Raw genomic sequence first — 17,353 nt, 5'->3', positions numbered from 1 at the left:
TTATTTCTCCGACTTTGGGGTATGAAATTTTATTCGACCTGTCGTCAGTGGTGTCCGCGATAAGAATTGACTAAGTTGATGTGCAACGTTCCTATATATCATGTCTCGTTTTGGAATTTGAATGATGAGTGACAATGTCAAATTAATGATTAAGGGATTCCCCATGAGCAGTAAAGCAGAAAGAACACAATGAATAAAGAACGGCAAACGCACTTGAAACTGTTGTTATTATAACTTTACTTCAAAATTTAGCGGAATCCAGCAGCATTAGTGAGAGATTAACTAAGTTAATGACAGTCAATGAGCGCCCGAATTGAAAAATACTTTGAACAGACACACACCATTTTCTAGATGAATAGACAGTAGGGACACTCATGTAGTATTCGCTAGTCTTTAATAATTGTATAAAGGAAAACGCTGTTTCGGACAAACATTTTACAACGGTGTAGCAAACAGGTCTAGTCAATTGACTGGCCAGAGTAATGATGGTAGGTGCGTGGGAACTCAAATTTAAAAGTTCCGACCTGATCTTTATACCATGACGAAAGTGTCAATTATACCATTAGAAGTGGCCGACGGAACCAGAAATGCGTTAGGCCGGCGCACACCTGAGCTTATATTTGCCGTAAGTGGCACAAATGACCAAAGTCGTCGGAGAAGACGTCCGCACCAAGAGCAAGTGCCTTACGCCAATGGCCACGAATGACTTTTTGCTAAGCACATAACTCTAGTGTGCGCCGCCCAATAGGCTGGCGACAGTCAGCGATGGTTATTGTCAGTGGTCACTGAAGAATAAAGTGCTTTAATAGTCATTTTGAATAAATGTTCTTTCTCGCAAACCACTAAAAACACATCGCCGACTGTTGGTGATAATTGAGAATCAGGATAAAAGCGTGGGCCCCTCAATCGCCCAGAAAATTCTTGTTAGGGGACTTTTTTGGTCCGCAGCAAATCGCCATAGTAAGTTTGTACTGTATGTAGATTTGTACTGTTGCAGCGCGTTAATGCATGACCAGAACATTGAGAGATGTAGGAAAGGTACGTTTGGGGGAATAAGCAGTATTATGGTTTTATTATAATATTCAATATTATCAAATTTTAAGCGGTTGGTCGAGATCGTTGCCTTTATCACAAACACTGGCAAGTCAGGTTTATATCAGTCAGTACGAGCCAAAAAAGATTTGGTAGATAAACATGATAACAAGTCATGATGACTGATGAATCTAGATTTCCTAACAGGGCAGGCCAGGGCTAAACCTAGAAAACACGGCTATTGTTTTGTCAGTTCATACGATAGCAAAAAACACAAGTATTTTTAATGCATGATTTTTAATGAATATCCAGTTACATGTTTGAAGAGATCAGTGCTAATTATAGGTTTCAATATTATGTTGTCCAGTCTTTTTGGTGTGTCCAGTCTTTTATCCTAAACAGGAAAGGGAATGCAACATGTTACTTTGTTTTAGTTGAAATTTGAGGCTAGCTTACAAGCAATATTTTTTGCACCGCAAATCATGCACTCATGATCGGGGATCGTTAAAACTGTAAACCTGGCTTTGTCACACGCGCATTACTTATGATCACGAGGCATATTTACCCTTTATAATGTTGGTGGTTACCAGCCATATTTGCGCCCACCATATTTGCGTCCGTAATACTTGCGTCCGTAATACTTGCGTCCGTAATACTTGCGTCCGTAATACTTGCGTCCGTAATATCTACGCCCGTAATATCTGCGACGATATCGGATTCCAGGGTAATAATTACCAGGATCTGCTTGAGTTTCGTCACTGAAAAAACCGTATACCTATATTTTCCACATTTTTGAACGTGATATTCTGTATGACATGCAAACCATAAACTAGGTTACCCATGGTGCCTGAAAGCACGACATCATGAGTGGTCGGTTTGGCAAACTTATTCCCACAGGACTTACGGCCTATAAAAAGTAACTCCCAAGAAAGAGATTGCAGTTTTTTTTGTAAGACACGTAGAGCGATCAGCCTGTACGAAGGCTGTTTAGCTTAACCTAGTTCCTAGTTGAATGTTTATATATTTACTTTAATCCCAGGAGTCACAGATCCCAGTGGCTGCTATTTCGGTTACTATTTACTTATGGTACGGAGTCTGAATGTTTCCCAGGAAAAACAAAACTCACTATTTTCCGAGGTAGTGTACATAAAGTGTTTTGTTATATAGGAACAAAAACATACATGTTACACAACAATTTTATTTAAAAAAAACGCACTTTACTTTGTTATGACAAGAAGCGGGCAACAATTTTCCACTTGATTCCCTGGCGGGAAACACTTACATTTATTTAAAGTCATGTGACTACGAATGAACCAATCAGATTTAAAATACAAAGCACCTATATAACAATTTTGATTATACTGAATTTCTAATTTCTCATGAAAAAGGATATTGGTAGCTAACAGTGCGGGGAGTATTCAGTGAAGATTTTAAGATGCCATTTAGGGAAGGTTCCTTTCTCCATCTTCATCCTCATTCTCTCCCCTCGTTATAATAAATGGCTGGACAGGTTGAACAACTGCACGTTTGGGTAATCGTTATCATAATTCAATGTGCTACCATTGCCATGAATAATTTGCAATATTGGTTTGAATTCGGCTAAAATAATATGTTGTGTTGTGACGCGAAGTAGCTGCGTGGCAGAGGAAAACTTGGAATTGTACTCAATAATTGTATCTCATTGCATTTGCTGTATACTTTTCAGTCTTAAGAGTACAAAACGAATTCAGCATCATCGTTCGTTCTCACAAACATTTCGATACTATATTGGCGTGGTTTGATCGAAAACGTATGGCGAAAATGAAAGTAATTCGATTAGTTGCTATACGTCCGCCTGTCAACGTAGAAATTCTTGGCGCATTCGCAATTTATATATCCGGGTTTGTTAGAATTCTCGCACCGTGCAAGACTATAAGAGATCATAAACATTATTATGGCTAAATCTTTATCTTGGACTATATTTCTCGCGTTTGCAATGATAAATTCCGTCCTCGCGTTTGCAATGATAAATTTGCGCATTTAAAAATTTACTGACATGCACTCTAATACAATGCGCCAAAGAAAATTTGCACTGTTACTCAAAATATAAATTAGGATAGAGTACACGTGAAATGGTATTCCACGTCTCATCTAGAAATGTTTCTCTTTTTCTTATTTACTTGTTTATAAAATATAACATCTTATCTGCTGTTGTTGACAAAAATGAAAACTCCTATTTGGAAACATAAAAATAATAATTACTGAATCGAGCCTTAGCCCCTTCTATAATATAGGCTCTTCCCTAACGATCGCGAGGCAAAAATGTCTTGGTATATAAAATTTAAAAAGGCATTTATAAAACATACTCTTCGTCGTCTTTGTCGTCTTCTTCGACTTCTTCCAGAGCATTTTCAGCATTTTCATCATTCTCTACAGAAGATTGTAAACATTTATTTTGCACTGGTAACAACCTCCATCAAAGGTGTATGCAGTAGTTTAAAATTATTTGGGGAAGGCGTGCGAACAAATATATGCCCGACACTCGCGAGTACGCCCAATTCGGGGAGAGCTGCGGCCCCACGTTTCCTGACTGTCTCGTACGCCTATTTGTATGGCGAATTTTGTGGGATACTTGATACTTTGACTTTTGTTAATTATGCAGACGATAGTTTGTTGGGCAATCTCGATTAACGACTACGTACCATGCAAGAGCCATTATGATAACAGCCATATACAATGTAGCGTGCAGTATACTTCAATAATTGCATTTCACTGCTAACATTATTGCTTAATGCACACGGAAAGTTGTTGCGGATGAATATCTTGCAATCTTTTGTAAGAGATTTATTTTTTTCCCTCAAACAATTCATCAAACAACGCGTGTATGGAAAGTTAGTTAACCTGAATTTTGTCATATTAATGAGAAATATTTATACTTTATAGCGTGCAAACTTTATAGGAGATCTTTTGACGTCGAACTAAACGTGGTTAACAATTCAAACTAATGTCCATCTCCTTAGGAATAAAAACCGAATTTTGTGATAGATGATACTTCAGAGTGCTAAAATTTGTACCGTTTTTCAACTCGTTTTCCAAAGGTTCATCCTCTTCGACTGGTATTGAATAAACCACTGCACACAGCAGACCAAGTGCAAGCAACAAATACAATGTCTTCATCTCTGCACTTTATTCTTCTTAAGATTTATCGTTGTCTTCTGTTCTCGCTTCTGAACTTGGATTATCAAGCTTTTGTTTTCGACCCTTTTATATCCGCTGTATATGCTAATTTATGCAGTGACTTAGCAATATTCTAGCCGATATAGTATTAAATGTTGCACTTAATCATGTCTTTGTAATTTTCATCTTTAATATCAAGAGCTATACTTTGAATATAATTGAAATCCATTCATTTAGTCAATATCGCACAAGCACGTTATATGACAATTTCCGATTTAAACACTTAATACCAAAAGTGTACATCTTTTTATAGAAGCGAGTTTAGGTTTTTTTCCCGCACGGTTGGGAGAATACATTATACAAAATTCTTTGTTAGTGATTTTGTGACTTTATTCTACTTATATAGCAATGAGTGCTTTTAACAGTAAGAGCTTTGAGATGAAGGAGTAATATACTATACTGAACTGTAAAAGTATTATAGGACTGTTTTTATACCAACAACTAAACCATGAAGACTTTCTTCGTCTTCGTTATCTAACTTTATCTGGTAATGATTTACTGACTAAAAGAAATGGGAGCTTGTGCGAAGGTTATTAAAATTCCACTGAAATATTCAGTTATGAGTTATTCTGAATAACTATATGTAGTATAACCATGCAATGGAAGTATATCATTCAGAGTATATAGTGAAAATATAACCAGGGAGCAGCGTGGCAGCGTCTTCAAACAACTTAGCATCAAATGTGGCAGAACAACTGCCTAAAAAGAACATGCAGAACACTTCTTGACGTTTCGACCTGAGGGCCTTCGTCAGGAGATAATAACTTCGTCAGGAGCGAATAATACTAACTCTCCTGACGAAGGCCCTGTTATACCGCTTCTGAATTCATATATAATTCAAAAATAGAGAGAATGATCCTACAGAAAGTAGGTCAAGAAACATTACTAACTAAAGCCTCGAGTAATTTGCCCCTTAGCAGAATTTAGGAGCTATATATTTAAGATTAAAGGATGAGATGTGACTATATTGTTGGTGTTACTCATTGTGATGTGACTATTGTGACCCAAAATGATCGACATGTGGGGTCGGAATATGTCTCATAAAACTCTGGTAAGGAGGCAATCTCAGTCGCTAAAATTGGGAATTATTTAGAGAATTTGCACCCATGCAAATTGCACGAAGCGAAAATAGGTTCGGTTTTACAAAAACTTATAGGCTCCCCTATATATCATAGCATTGGCATGTATACGTCCACAATACCTAGCTTTTCCCATCAAATATACAAACACTATACAAAAGTCGCTTCAGAAAAATAAGACAGTCCCAAAATTATTTTTTGCTCTACGACTACGCTCCTGTTCAGTCAGCGAATGAACATCCAAATATTATGAAGCATTCGAATACAATCTAACGAATAATATCTTTGGGCTGGCTACAATACTGGCTTCGTAGCGTAGGGGATGGAAATGTCTTTCCTCAGGCGAACAATATGGCAGTAATGGTAATATATACTATATTGACACGAAGATGAAAAGCTAAAGATATTTTATTTTAGTTAAAACAGACTAAGCAGGTTGTTTGATTCAACGATGCTGCATGTATTCCCCGTCGGCAAATGTGCTCTTCATTTGAACATTATATAGCTTAAACTGCGAGCATGAACCTAGGCATGCAAGGTCTGACTTTGAACTATGTTTCACTTATTCAGACAAAAACAAAACGCAAAGATCTTCAATGCATCAATTTTAATAATTCTACATTTGCACATTGGCAGTGGTGCTACTCATTTAAAAAAGTTCTTAATGCAATGTTGTCCTTTCATTTCTTTGTGTTCAGTCACCTCTATCCCTAAAAAGAAAAAAAAGTCAAATCAAAACATGTTTGAAGTAAAAATTATTATACGGGTTTCACTTTAATACTTTGTGACCATTAATTTGCGTAGTTTTCAGGTTTTCCTTTTTAAGAATTAGGGCACCTTGTATCACAAAAATTCCTCGGAAAAATTCCTCGGACAAGCTCATATAATTCTACGGAACAAACCTATTTGGATATATTCCTAAAGAAAATGGACTCTATATTTCAAAATTTGTTGGGAACTAGTATTTTTCTAAGCCCCTCTAAAAGTACTTTATCAACAAAATTCGGCGCTCGGTCATTTATCTTCTGACAGACAAAGGGGTATTTATGAAAACTATACTGATGAGAATCGCCTGTTATTAAAACAAGTGTAAACCTGGCTTTGGCGCAATCATTACTTACAATCACGTGGCGGATTTATCCTCCATATTTGCGTCCTCCAAATTTGCGTCCTCCATATTTGCGTCCTCCATATTTGCGTCCTCCATACTTGCCCCAGTATCTGCGTCCGTAACGTTTGCCCCAGTAATATCCGTAATATTGACGACCATAATATTTGCGGCCACGACCGTATCTGTATTTGTATCTCAGTTGGTATTTGGGGTAATGAATTCCAGGATCTTCTTGAGCTTCGTCACTGAAAAAAACATTTACCAAATTCATGGAACACCATTCACCTTAATTTTGTATAACTTGCAGGAACATTCGACACAGATTTGTTGCAAATGATTCTGTATCTTTGCGAATATTTTACGAATCTGAACTAATTAATATCATATAAGTAAATTAGCTTGTATAGGTAGAGCACGTAAATATTTCAATACTGAAAAGCTTTCGGTCGTTAACCCGGGCCTTCATCAGTTGAAATTACAAGCTAATTTATTTATAATGATATGAATTGCAGCGATGTCAAAATTGTCAATTATTTAATTCCCCATTGCGGGCGCCATTTTCAGGATTCCATTCACTACAATTGAACTAAAGGTGAAAGACTAAAGAACTAAAGCGATATTCAATTATACTTAATTACCCAAACATTTTGGTGTAATGTTTTGACGCCTTATCTAGCTTGAATTGTTTCTCATATACCACGTTTCTTCAGTACACGAGTTAAAATTATTACATTTAAGCGACTTTTGTCCACCTCCTCGTCCAAACATCCTTCTTAACGATTCTGAGGCAAAGAATTCTAGCGTGTAAAAAACTTACCTTTGGTCTTCGTCTTCATCGTCTTCTTCCAAGGCATTTTCATCATTGTCTACAAAACATCGTATAAATGCATGAGTATATCACTATTATTAGTTTTTGTATTAGTCCACTTTGATTAACTATACGTACTGCATGTCCGATCCATAAAACACGATCGCGTTCTTTGTAAATTGAAATTATTTGAAATGAAATCCTATTCTTTTTAATGAACTTATTAATGCCGTGGACACATTTTAGAGGTATGCAAACTTGTCTGGTGCATGCATATACCTTCAAGAATAAAATGATAAACCGAGGTCTCAAGACGACTAATATGTAAATTGGTACCTTCTTTCAACTCGTTTTCCAAAGGTTCATCATCTTCGACTGGTGTTGAATATACCACTGCACACAGCAGACCAAGTGCAAGACCAAGTTTCCACACGCTCACAAAATGATGTATGTGCAGTCGAAATATGTCTCATGAAAGATGCTCTAAAGCTCTGCATGGTAAGGAGGAAATTTCAGTCGCTAAAATAGGGAATTGAATAGTTAGCAAACATTGATTGAACCATGGTGTATTTATCTGGACCTAGTAATATTTGAAAGGAGATTGGTCTCACTGAGCAATAGCTTGTCCTTTTCTAAAACACACTCAAAATAAGTATCGGAAGGTTGAAAAAACCCCACTTTTTTCAAGAATAATCAGTGCGCAACGAATGCAGAAAGAATAAAGACGAGTTTGGTTGCCATCACAACTAATTAGTTCGCTTTTACCACCTGAAGCCAAAAGAAACGAAATTTTTAAAGAGGTTTGAAGTGAGAATATCCTGCAGGCAAATATTTACTATACCTAACGTTAATGCGTTAGACGGCTATACACCCTCTGATACTAGTTTTTTTAATTGGCATTGACATTACTGCATGCTTGCTTGGATTAATATTTACATTTATACGACAATTTTATAATTTACAATTATATAACTTATGAATACGTAAGTACACTTCGACTTTCCCAAATACTTGCTCTACTCAGCTGTTTCCATATCAACCTCGATTTAGTAAAGACGTTCCGCAACCTCGGAATTCCCAAGAAATTCCCACTTTACATTCTTAAGTTCAATGTGTTCAAAAGAGTTTATCCTTGAGCATTAGAAACAGCTTGTATAATCGTATTCATGAAAATTCTTGAGTTTATAGTGCAGTACTCCTTACTTATGTTTGAGTACTATTCTATAAACTGAGACTTGTGGAAAGCATAAACCATTCTCATATGCAAAGAAAACATGGACAAAGAGACAGGTAAGTGGTGTCATTCTTCGTGTTTCGGACGGTCGTTATTATATATATTCAAGCTATAGAATGCTTTTACTATTTGTAATAGAGAGCTATCATGAAAGAATCTCTTTTCTGATTAAAAAGTTAAACTTGCCTAGATCTAGCATCAAATGTGATTATTGTGATATAACAACTGCCTAAAATAGACAAAACACTTCTCGACGTTTCGACCTGGGGGCCTTCGTTAGGAGAGTTAGTATAACTCCCCTGACGAAGGCCTCAGGTCGAAACGTCGAGAAGTGTTTTGTCTATTTTAGGCAGTTGTTATACCACATTTGATGCTAAGCTGTTTGACTGAAGGCGCTGCGACGCTGCTCCCAGGTTATATTGCCAGCATCTATTTACTAGTTAATAGATTTTTCAAAATTTTCTACATGGCTTGGGCTTAGCCTGATCTAGATAATGAATTATGTACCTCCCGTGATACCTCCCCTGACGAATCTAGATTTTCCGACCACTCGTTTACACTGCAAAATTAAGTTCAAGGCAGGGCAAAAATTAGGTTCAAGGCATATATCAACTTTTTCTTCGGGAAGATGTAGTCCCAAATGAGACCGAATTATTGCTAACACGAAAATTGATCAAAAATGGTCTTCATCATGAACTTCAAACTGTGCAAAATATGCCATTTTACAATACTGCTTTAATTTGATTTTCTTTGTTTAATTAAACCGACTGCTTTACGTTAATTTGACAACTGGAGTGGGGGCGTGAAAGCAATGTTGAAGATCTACATTTACAACAGAGGGGAGGGGGGTTCCCTTGACGAGGGGGAAATCAGCAGTGAAATCATAGGAAAATGAGTGACATCATCAAATGACGTCATAGATGTTCACGACTTATGACTAAGAAATGATAGTTATGGATTCTCTAAAGTTGGGCCCCCAGAGTTTGAAGAAAGAGGTTTACTCCTCCAAGCGCCCCTCCCTTTATACTGCACTGCGAGAAAGACAAAGCTAGTTCAAAACAAGCCAGGGGTGAGCCCAGTGAACTCACACAATAACAAAACACAAAGTATTTTAATTGCATAAATTTTAATTATTACTACAGCTACACATGATATCAGCGGTGCATGTACAAATTAAAGTGATCAATATTAATATGTTGTCATTCCTTGGTTATTCCTTTCCTTGGGTCCTGTCATTTATCCTAAACAAAAATAAAATGCAATACTTTATGCCCACCGTCAAGGTTAAAATTTGGGGCTTACTGCATAAACAGGGTTGTTCCGAGAAAGACGGAACCCTTCAAAATGATTTTTGAATTTACTGAAATTATTCTGCATAATAATGTGATTAATAAGGCATTTATGTGCCTTTGTGATATCATTTATTTCGTACGGTATAACTCGAAGCAAGAAAATTAAGAATTACTATACGGATTTCGTTTTTAGTGCGTAATTATCAATTTAGTTCCGCGTTTTCGGAGGACCCTTGCTGCATGTATATCTATTAATCTGTGTTCGTGAATTCGTCGGTGAATCACAAACCTAATGGGATACATCTATTCTTAAAACTTATGTAAACCAGACTTTAGCACACGCAGTACTTACAATCACGTGGTATATTTATCCATGATTCCGGCGATGTTTGCGTCTGTAGGAAGGATATTTTCCTGCGTGAAGTCTTCGCCGGGGATATTTTCCTCCGTGATGTCTTGGCCAGGGAGTTTTTCCTCCGTGATGTCTTGGCCAGGGAGTTTTTCCTCCGTGATGTTTTGGCCAGGGAGTTTTTCCTCCGTGATGTCTTGGCCAGGGAGTTTTTCTTCCGTGATGTCTTGGCCAGGGATGTTTGCGGCGATGACCGCATCGAAATTTGTGGTGGTTATGCCCAGCATCAGCTTGAGTTTGGTCACTGAAAAATGAATTAAAAATAAGTTCTCATTTTTTATGACTATAGTTGGATTTTAATTATTTAATTATTCATTCCGGGCGCCAAAAACTAGTCAAATTTATCAATATTTCTAAACTGCCAGGAATGCTGGTCAAATACATGTGCTAATTAATGAGGCTACCACAGATTTAACTATTCCGCATAATATTAAATTTAAATACATCATTTCAATGAAAAGAATGTGACAAATTTCCATTCGCTAAGCATAGAACAAAATAAACAGCCTAGGTATGAATTTCAATTCACGAAGAAATGAAAAATAGATTATCTTTTCCCATCCCTTCGCTGTCCCTTTCCCTATGAAATAAACTCTGGGGAGGGGTAGCTATCCAAGCACAAAGATGGATGCTATGATGCATAAAATGGGATTTTTAAAACATACTCGTCGTCATCTTCATCATCTTCTTCCAAAGTATTTTCATCATCGTCTTCTTTCAGGGCATTTTCATCATTCTCTATATACAAGATATTGTAAACATTGCAACAATTACTAATTACCCTCAAATGTGCAGTAAATTTTGGACAGTAACTGAGTTTCGTTAACTAAGGTGATCACGAATTGGCAACAGTTTTAATTGTCCATAAAACATGAAATTGTTGCATATGAACTTTTGGTAGTTTGTTGAGTGATCCTCAACATTCCATTCTTTTGTCGTAGAATTCCGTTTGTTAGCTCAATATTTTGAGCGTGTTCATAACTTCGGGAATAAATGATGAACTAAGGTCTTATGACGAACAGCATTTTACCAGGCTTAAATTTGTACCTTCTGTCAACTCGTTTTCCAAAGGTTCATCATCTTCGACTGGTATTGAATATACCACTGCACACAGCAGACCAAGTGCAAGTAACAAATACAATGTCCTCATCTCATGCAGCACTTTATTTTTCTTAATATTTTTCTCGTTGTCTTCTGTTCTCACTTCTGAACTTGGGTTATCAAGCCACGGTTTTCGACACTTTTATACCCGCTGTTTAAGATAATTTATACCGTCACTCGGCAATTGCATGGTCTTGCACTTATCTATGAATTCATGTCTTTGTAGCTTTCTCCATTAGCATTAGTATCAAGAGCCGTAATTTTCTGTTCACATATCATTGAAAGTAGTAGAAAACAGTCTCCATACCAACTGTTAAAGAATAAAGACGCTCTTGGATGCTGGTGATTATTGAGTGTAAACTTTACTAGAAAACATGACAGTCAACGTTCGAATTAAAAATATTGAAATTCATACAACAGAAATGCCCAGGTTCGGAACTCTTATAAGGAACGAGAGTGTATAAAGTACGTCAAGAAACATTGCATGCAATTGAAAATTCTTATACAGTCAGTTTACTGAAAGGGTTTGTAGTCTCGTAGTTTTTCCTCAATTCTGAAGTAGCCTATTCCCCCCGGAAATCATGTCAGCGGAATTCGAATTTCAGTGGAACCGGAAATGCCATTCAAGTTTCCTGATAGGGCAATATAGCAAACATTTTACAAACATGGCACATATTAATGCACTATATTTAACTAAACAAACTTGCAGTTTGCTGGGCTGAAATAAATAAAATCCAAAGCAAATTAAATGTAATGTCAGTACGTTTTATTCCCATAAATTTATCAATTGTGTTTATAGAATTCTTCTAAGTGTTGTTTGGGGGTATATTGAATGCTGGGGAAAAGTCATGACTTCTTTTATTTCTAAAACTATTTTCTATTTATACATGTTCTCGAAGTGCAAATACTTTGTTACCTTGTTGAAATTATCGTCCTTTTCTAAAAGTTCCGCCATAAATATAGGAAGGTTATAGACAAAAAGCTCTTTTTTTAGAATAATTGTGCAAAATAATGAAGAAAGAACAAAGATGGGGTTGTTTCCATCACAACCAAATAATGTAAAGAAAATGCAAGTAAAAAATGCACTCCTGAACGTATACATGCACATCCGTACTTTGAACGGTCAGCCATGCAACCCGACTATGCATGTTTTTTAAGTGAGTTATTATAATTGTCACTATAACATTTGTAAGTGAATTTTTCACCACTCACCACCACAAAGGAACAACAAAATAATCGCTGTCTTAAGCCCTGTTACATGGGGCAATTTTTCTTGCAACTTGCAATGCAATTCCACTTCTAAGAGATGTAAATTAGTCAGTGAAGAGTCTTGCAGAAGAAAAGTGCATGAAGTGCAATAAACACTAAAGTTTCGTTGTTGCCAAATATACATCTCTCAAAAGTAGAATTGCATTGCAAGTTGCAAGAAAAATTGCACCGTGTAACAGGGCCTTTAACAGAGAAGTGGAGAACTGCTCCCTCTTTGATTGCGGATTTGAGTTTGAGATTGAGGTTGAGATTTGTACAAATCACAATGCAATTGACCGTGTATGGCTGTGAATATGGTAATATACTGTGCTTGGTAATAATAGGTTTAGTCAGTAAAGAAATAGCAGTTTGTGCGAAGATTATTAAAATTCCACTGAAATATTCAGTTAAGAGTTAATCTGAATAATTATGTAGTATAACTATGGAATGGAAGTATATCATTCAGAGTATATAGTAAAAATATAACCAGGGAGCAGCGTGGCAGCGTCTTCAAACAACTTAGCATTAAAATGTGGCATGACAACAGCCTAAAAAGAACAGAACACTTCTCGACGTTCCGACCTGAGGGCCTTTGTCAGGAGATAATAACTTCGTCAGGAGCGAATAATACTAACTCTCCTGACGAAGGCCCTGTTGTACCGGTTCGGTTCGGTAAGTTTTTATTATATACACAAGCGCCAGATATGAGGTATGCTGCAGTTTCATTGGTTGGCTACTAGACAGATATTAGCTCATATCTGTCTAGTAGAGAAAGTAAACAAAATGGCGGAAAGATTTGGGGAGTTGAGTGAAATAGAAATCCAAGCCTAGTTGAAAATAGCACACCAAAATGCACCGAAAGGGCGACAAAGTTTGTATGCGCCTCGTCGGCTATCAGCCGATATACGACTCGAGTTCGCAGAATAACTGTTAAATATACTATATTGACGTGAAGCTAGATATTTTATTTTAGTTAAAACAGACTAAGCAGTTTTTGATTCAAATGCTAGTTGCATGTATTCCCCATCGGCAAAATGTGCTCTTCATCTGAACATTATAGCTGCATTTAAACTGCAAGCACAATTATAAACCTTGGCATGCGAAGTCTGACTTTGAACTATGTTTCATTTATTCAGACAAAAACAAAACGGAAAGATCTTCAATGCATCAATTTTAATGATTCTATATATTTGCACATTGGCAGTGGCGCAACTAATTTAAAAAAGTTCTCAATGCAATGTTGTCCTTTTATTTCTTTGGGTCCAGTCCTCTATCCCTAAAGAGGAAAAAAAGTCAAATCAAAACATGTTTGAAGCAAAAATTATTATATCATTTTACATTATGATTTACATTATCATTTTAATACTTTGTTAATATTAATGTCATGGTTTTGCTTTTTAGGACACCCTGTATCACAAAAATTTCTCGGAAATACGACAAGCTCATAGTTGATACTACGGAAACAAACGTATTTGGATATATTACTAAACAAAATTGACTCTATATTTCAAAATTTGTTGGGAGCTAGTATTTTTCTAAGCCCCTCTAAAAGTACTTTATCCACAAAATTCGGCGATTCGTCATTTTTCCTCTGATGGACAAAGCGGTATTTATGAAAACTATACTGATGAGAATCGTCTGTTATTAAAACAAGTGTAAACCTGGCTTTGGCGCAATCATTACTTACAATCACGTGGCGGATTTATCCGCCATATTTGCGTCCTCCAAATTTAAGTCCTCCATATTTGCGTCCTCCATATTTGCGACCTCCATATTTGCGTCCTCCATACTTGCCCCAGTATCTCCGTCCGTAACGTTTGCCCCAGTAATATCCGTAATATTGACGACCATAATATTTGCGGGCACGACCGTATCTGTATTTGTATCTCGGTTGGTATTTGGGGTAATGAGGTCCAGGATCTTCTTGAGCTTCTTCACTGAAAAAACATTTACCAAATCAGTCGGAACACCATTCACCTTAATTTTGTATAACTTGCAGGAACATTCGACATAGATTTGTTGTAAATGATCCTGTATCTTTGCGAATATTCTACGAATCCGAACTATAATTAATATTATATAAGTAAATTAGCTTGTAGGTAGGTAGGGCACGTAAATATTTCAATACTGAAAAGCTTTCGGTCGTTAACCCGGGCCTTCATCAGTTGAAATTACAAGCTAATTTATTTATAATGATATGAATTGCAGCGATGTCAAAATTGTCAATTATTTAATTCTCCATTGCGGGCGCCATTTTCAGGATTCTATTTACTACAGTTGAACTAAAGGTGAAAGACTAAAGAATTAAAGCGATATTCAATTATACTTAATTGCCCAAACATTTTTCTGTAATGGTTTGACGCCTTATCTAGCTTGAATTGTTTCTCATATACGACGATTATTCAGTACACAAGGTAAAATTATTAGTTTATTACATGATATAATTAAGAGACTTTTCTTCACCTTCCTCGTCCGAACATCCTTCTTAACGATTCTGAGGCAAAAATGTTAAGCGTGTAAAAAACTTACATTTGGTCTTCGTCTTCATCGTCTTCTTCCAAGGCATTTTCATCATTGTCTACAAAACATCGTATAAATGCATGAGTATATCACTATTATTAGTTTTTGTATTAGTCCACTTTGATCAACTTTACGTACTGCATGTCCGATCCAAAAAACACGAAAAATTGTTGCATATATACGTGCACACATTTTAGAGGTTTGCAAACTTGTCTGATGCATATACCTTCAAGAATAAAATGATAAACCGAGGTCTGAAGACGACTAATATGTAAATTGGTACCTTCTTTCAACTCGTTTTCCAAAGTTTCATCATCTTCGATTGGTGTTGAATATACCACTGCACACAGCAGACCAAGTGCAAGTAACAAATACAATGTCTTCATCTCTGCACTTTATTCTTCTTAAGATTTTTTTCGTTGTCTTCTGTTCTCACTTTGGTTTATCAAGCCACGGTTATCAAGGGACGCTTTTATACCCGCTGCATGTTTAAGATAATTTATACAGTGACTTAGCAATATTCTAGCATATTAGTATCAAATTAATTCTACACTTATCAATGTCTTTGTAATGTTCCTTTTTATTGACTTTCTTTGAATATCATTGAAATCCAGCCAATATCGCACAAGCACGTTATCTGCCGGACAATTTCCGATTTAAACACTTATTACTCCAAAAGTGTACATCTTTTTATGGAAATGAGTTTAAGTTTTTTCGGGAAGGTTGGATAAATATACTATACAAAAATTCTCCATTGGTGATTTTCTGATTTTATTCCACTTATATAGCAATGAGTGTTTTTAACAGTGGGAGCTTTTGCCTGGAGGGTGAGATAAATGAGTGATATACTATACTGAACTGTATTATAAAGTAATATTAGAATTATTAAATTATTAAAAGTATTATGGAAGTGTTTTTATACCAACAGCTAAACCATGAAGACTTTCTACGTTTTCGTTATCGATCTTTATCTGGAAATTATTTACTGACTAAACGAAATGGCAGCTTGTGCGAAAGATTATTACAATTCCACTGAAATATGTAATCTGAATAATTATATAGTATATATTTATGTATATATAGTATATCCATATAGTTCAGAGTATATAATAAAATTGTACCGGTTCTGAATTCTTAATAGAGAATGATCCAACAGAAAGTAGGTCAAGAAACATTAAAGCCCCAAGTAATATTAGCGGAATTTAGGAAATATATAAAAGTATATATCATAAGATTTAAGGATGTGATGTGACTGTTATGTGATGGTGCCTACTCTGAGTTACCGACCTGGGCTTTCTGCATAGTTTCCGCACGCTCCCAAAATAATCTATGTGCCGTCGGAATATGTCTCATGAGAAAGGCTCTAAAACTCTGGTACGGGGGAAATTTCAGTCGCTAAAATAGGGAATTGAATAGTTAGAAAACATTTATTGAACCATGGTGTAGTTATCTGGACCTAGTAATATTTGAAAGTAGATTGGTCTCACTAAAGAGTTTTTGTCCTTCAATGCAAGCACTGCAAAGGATAGTGATAAATTTCAGGTAAAATGATATTACTTGGGCGTTAAACGATCCCATGCACCCACCATTTATTAGGATCTAATTTTTGATTTTGGGCTGCGAGCAGGCTAATAAATGGTGGGTGCATGAGATCGTTTAACGCTCAAGTAATATCATTTAGTCAGTAAATCATTATATATGAAAAAAATTAGGATCCCTAGAATCCTCTCAAGAATAATCAGTGCGCAACGAATGCAGAAAGAATAAAGACGAGTTTGGTTGCCATCACCACTAATTAGTTCGCTTTTACCACCTGAAGCCAAAAGAAACGAAATTTTTAAAGATGTTTGAAGTGAGAATATCCTGCAGGCAAATATTTACTAATTAACGTTAGTGCGTTAGATGGCTATACATCCTCTGATACTAGTTATTTTAATTGGCATTGACATTACTGCGTGCTTGCTTGGATTAGTATTTTTTCATATATTACAATTATATAACTTACGAACAGCTAAACTTGGTAATGCTCTTAAGTACACTTCGATTGTCCCAAATACTTGCTCTACTCAGCTGTTTCCTTATCAACCTCGATTTGGTAAAGACATTCTACAACCTCGGAATTCCCAAGAAGCCCACTTTATTCTTAAGTTCAATCTGTTCAAAAGAGTTTATCATTGAGAATTAAAAAAAGCTTGTATAATCGTATTCATGAAAATTCTTGAGTATATAGTGCAGTCTTTGTAGGAAAAATAATTTAAAATTCTGCAAAAATAGTTAGTTACCTATTAAAATTTCGATAAAAA

General features: G+C 36.0%; 1 protein-coding gene across 1 annotated transcript; it reads right to left on the bottom strand.

The window, feature by feature from the left end:
- Positions 1-1,615: 1,615 nt before the first annotated feature.
- Positions 1,616-15,436, bottom strand: LOC114519017. The gene is made up of 9 exons (XM_028539073.1): positions 15,334-15,436; positions 15,060-15,108; positions 14,321-14,467; positions 7,583-7,680; positions 7,256-7,304; positions 6,537-6,683; positions 6,030-6,037; positions 3,378-3,441; positions 1,616-1,790 (listed from the first exon to the last, which is right to left on the bottom strand). Exons 1-9 carry the CDS (start codon positions 15,434-15,436, stop codon positions 1,616-1,618), a joined length of 840 nt encoding a protein of 279 aa, XP_028394874.1.
- Between the last annotated feature and the right edge of the window lie 1,917 nt (positions 15,437-17,353).

The sequence above is a fragment of the Dendronephthya gigantea genome, unplaced genomic scaffold, assembly GCF_004324835.1.
Source record: "Dendronephthya gigantea isolate DGI-Jeju-01 unplaced genomic scaffold, DenGig_1.0 000012F, whole genome shotgun sequence".
NCBI lineage: Eukaryota > Metazoa > Cnidaria > Anthozoa > Malacalcyonacea > Nephtheidae > Dendronephthya > Dendronephthya gigantea.
This window is presented reverse-complemented; position numbering and strand designations above follow the sequence as displayed.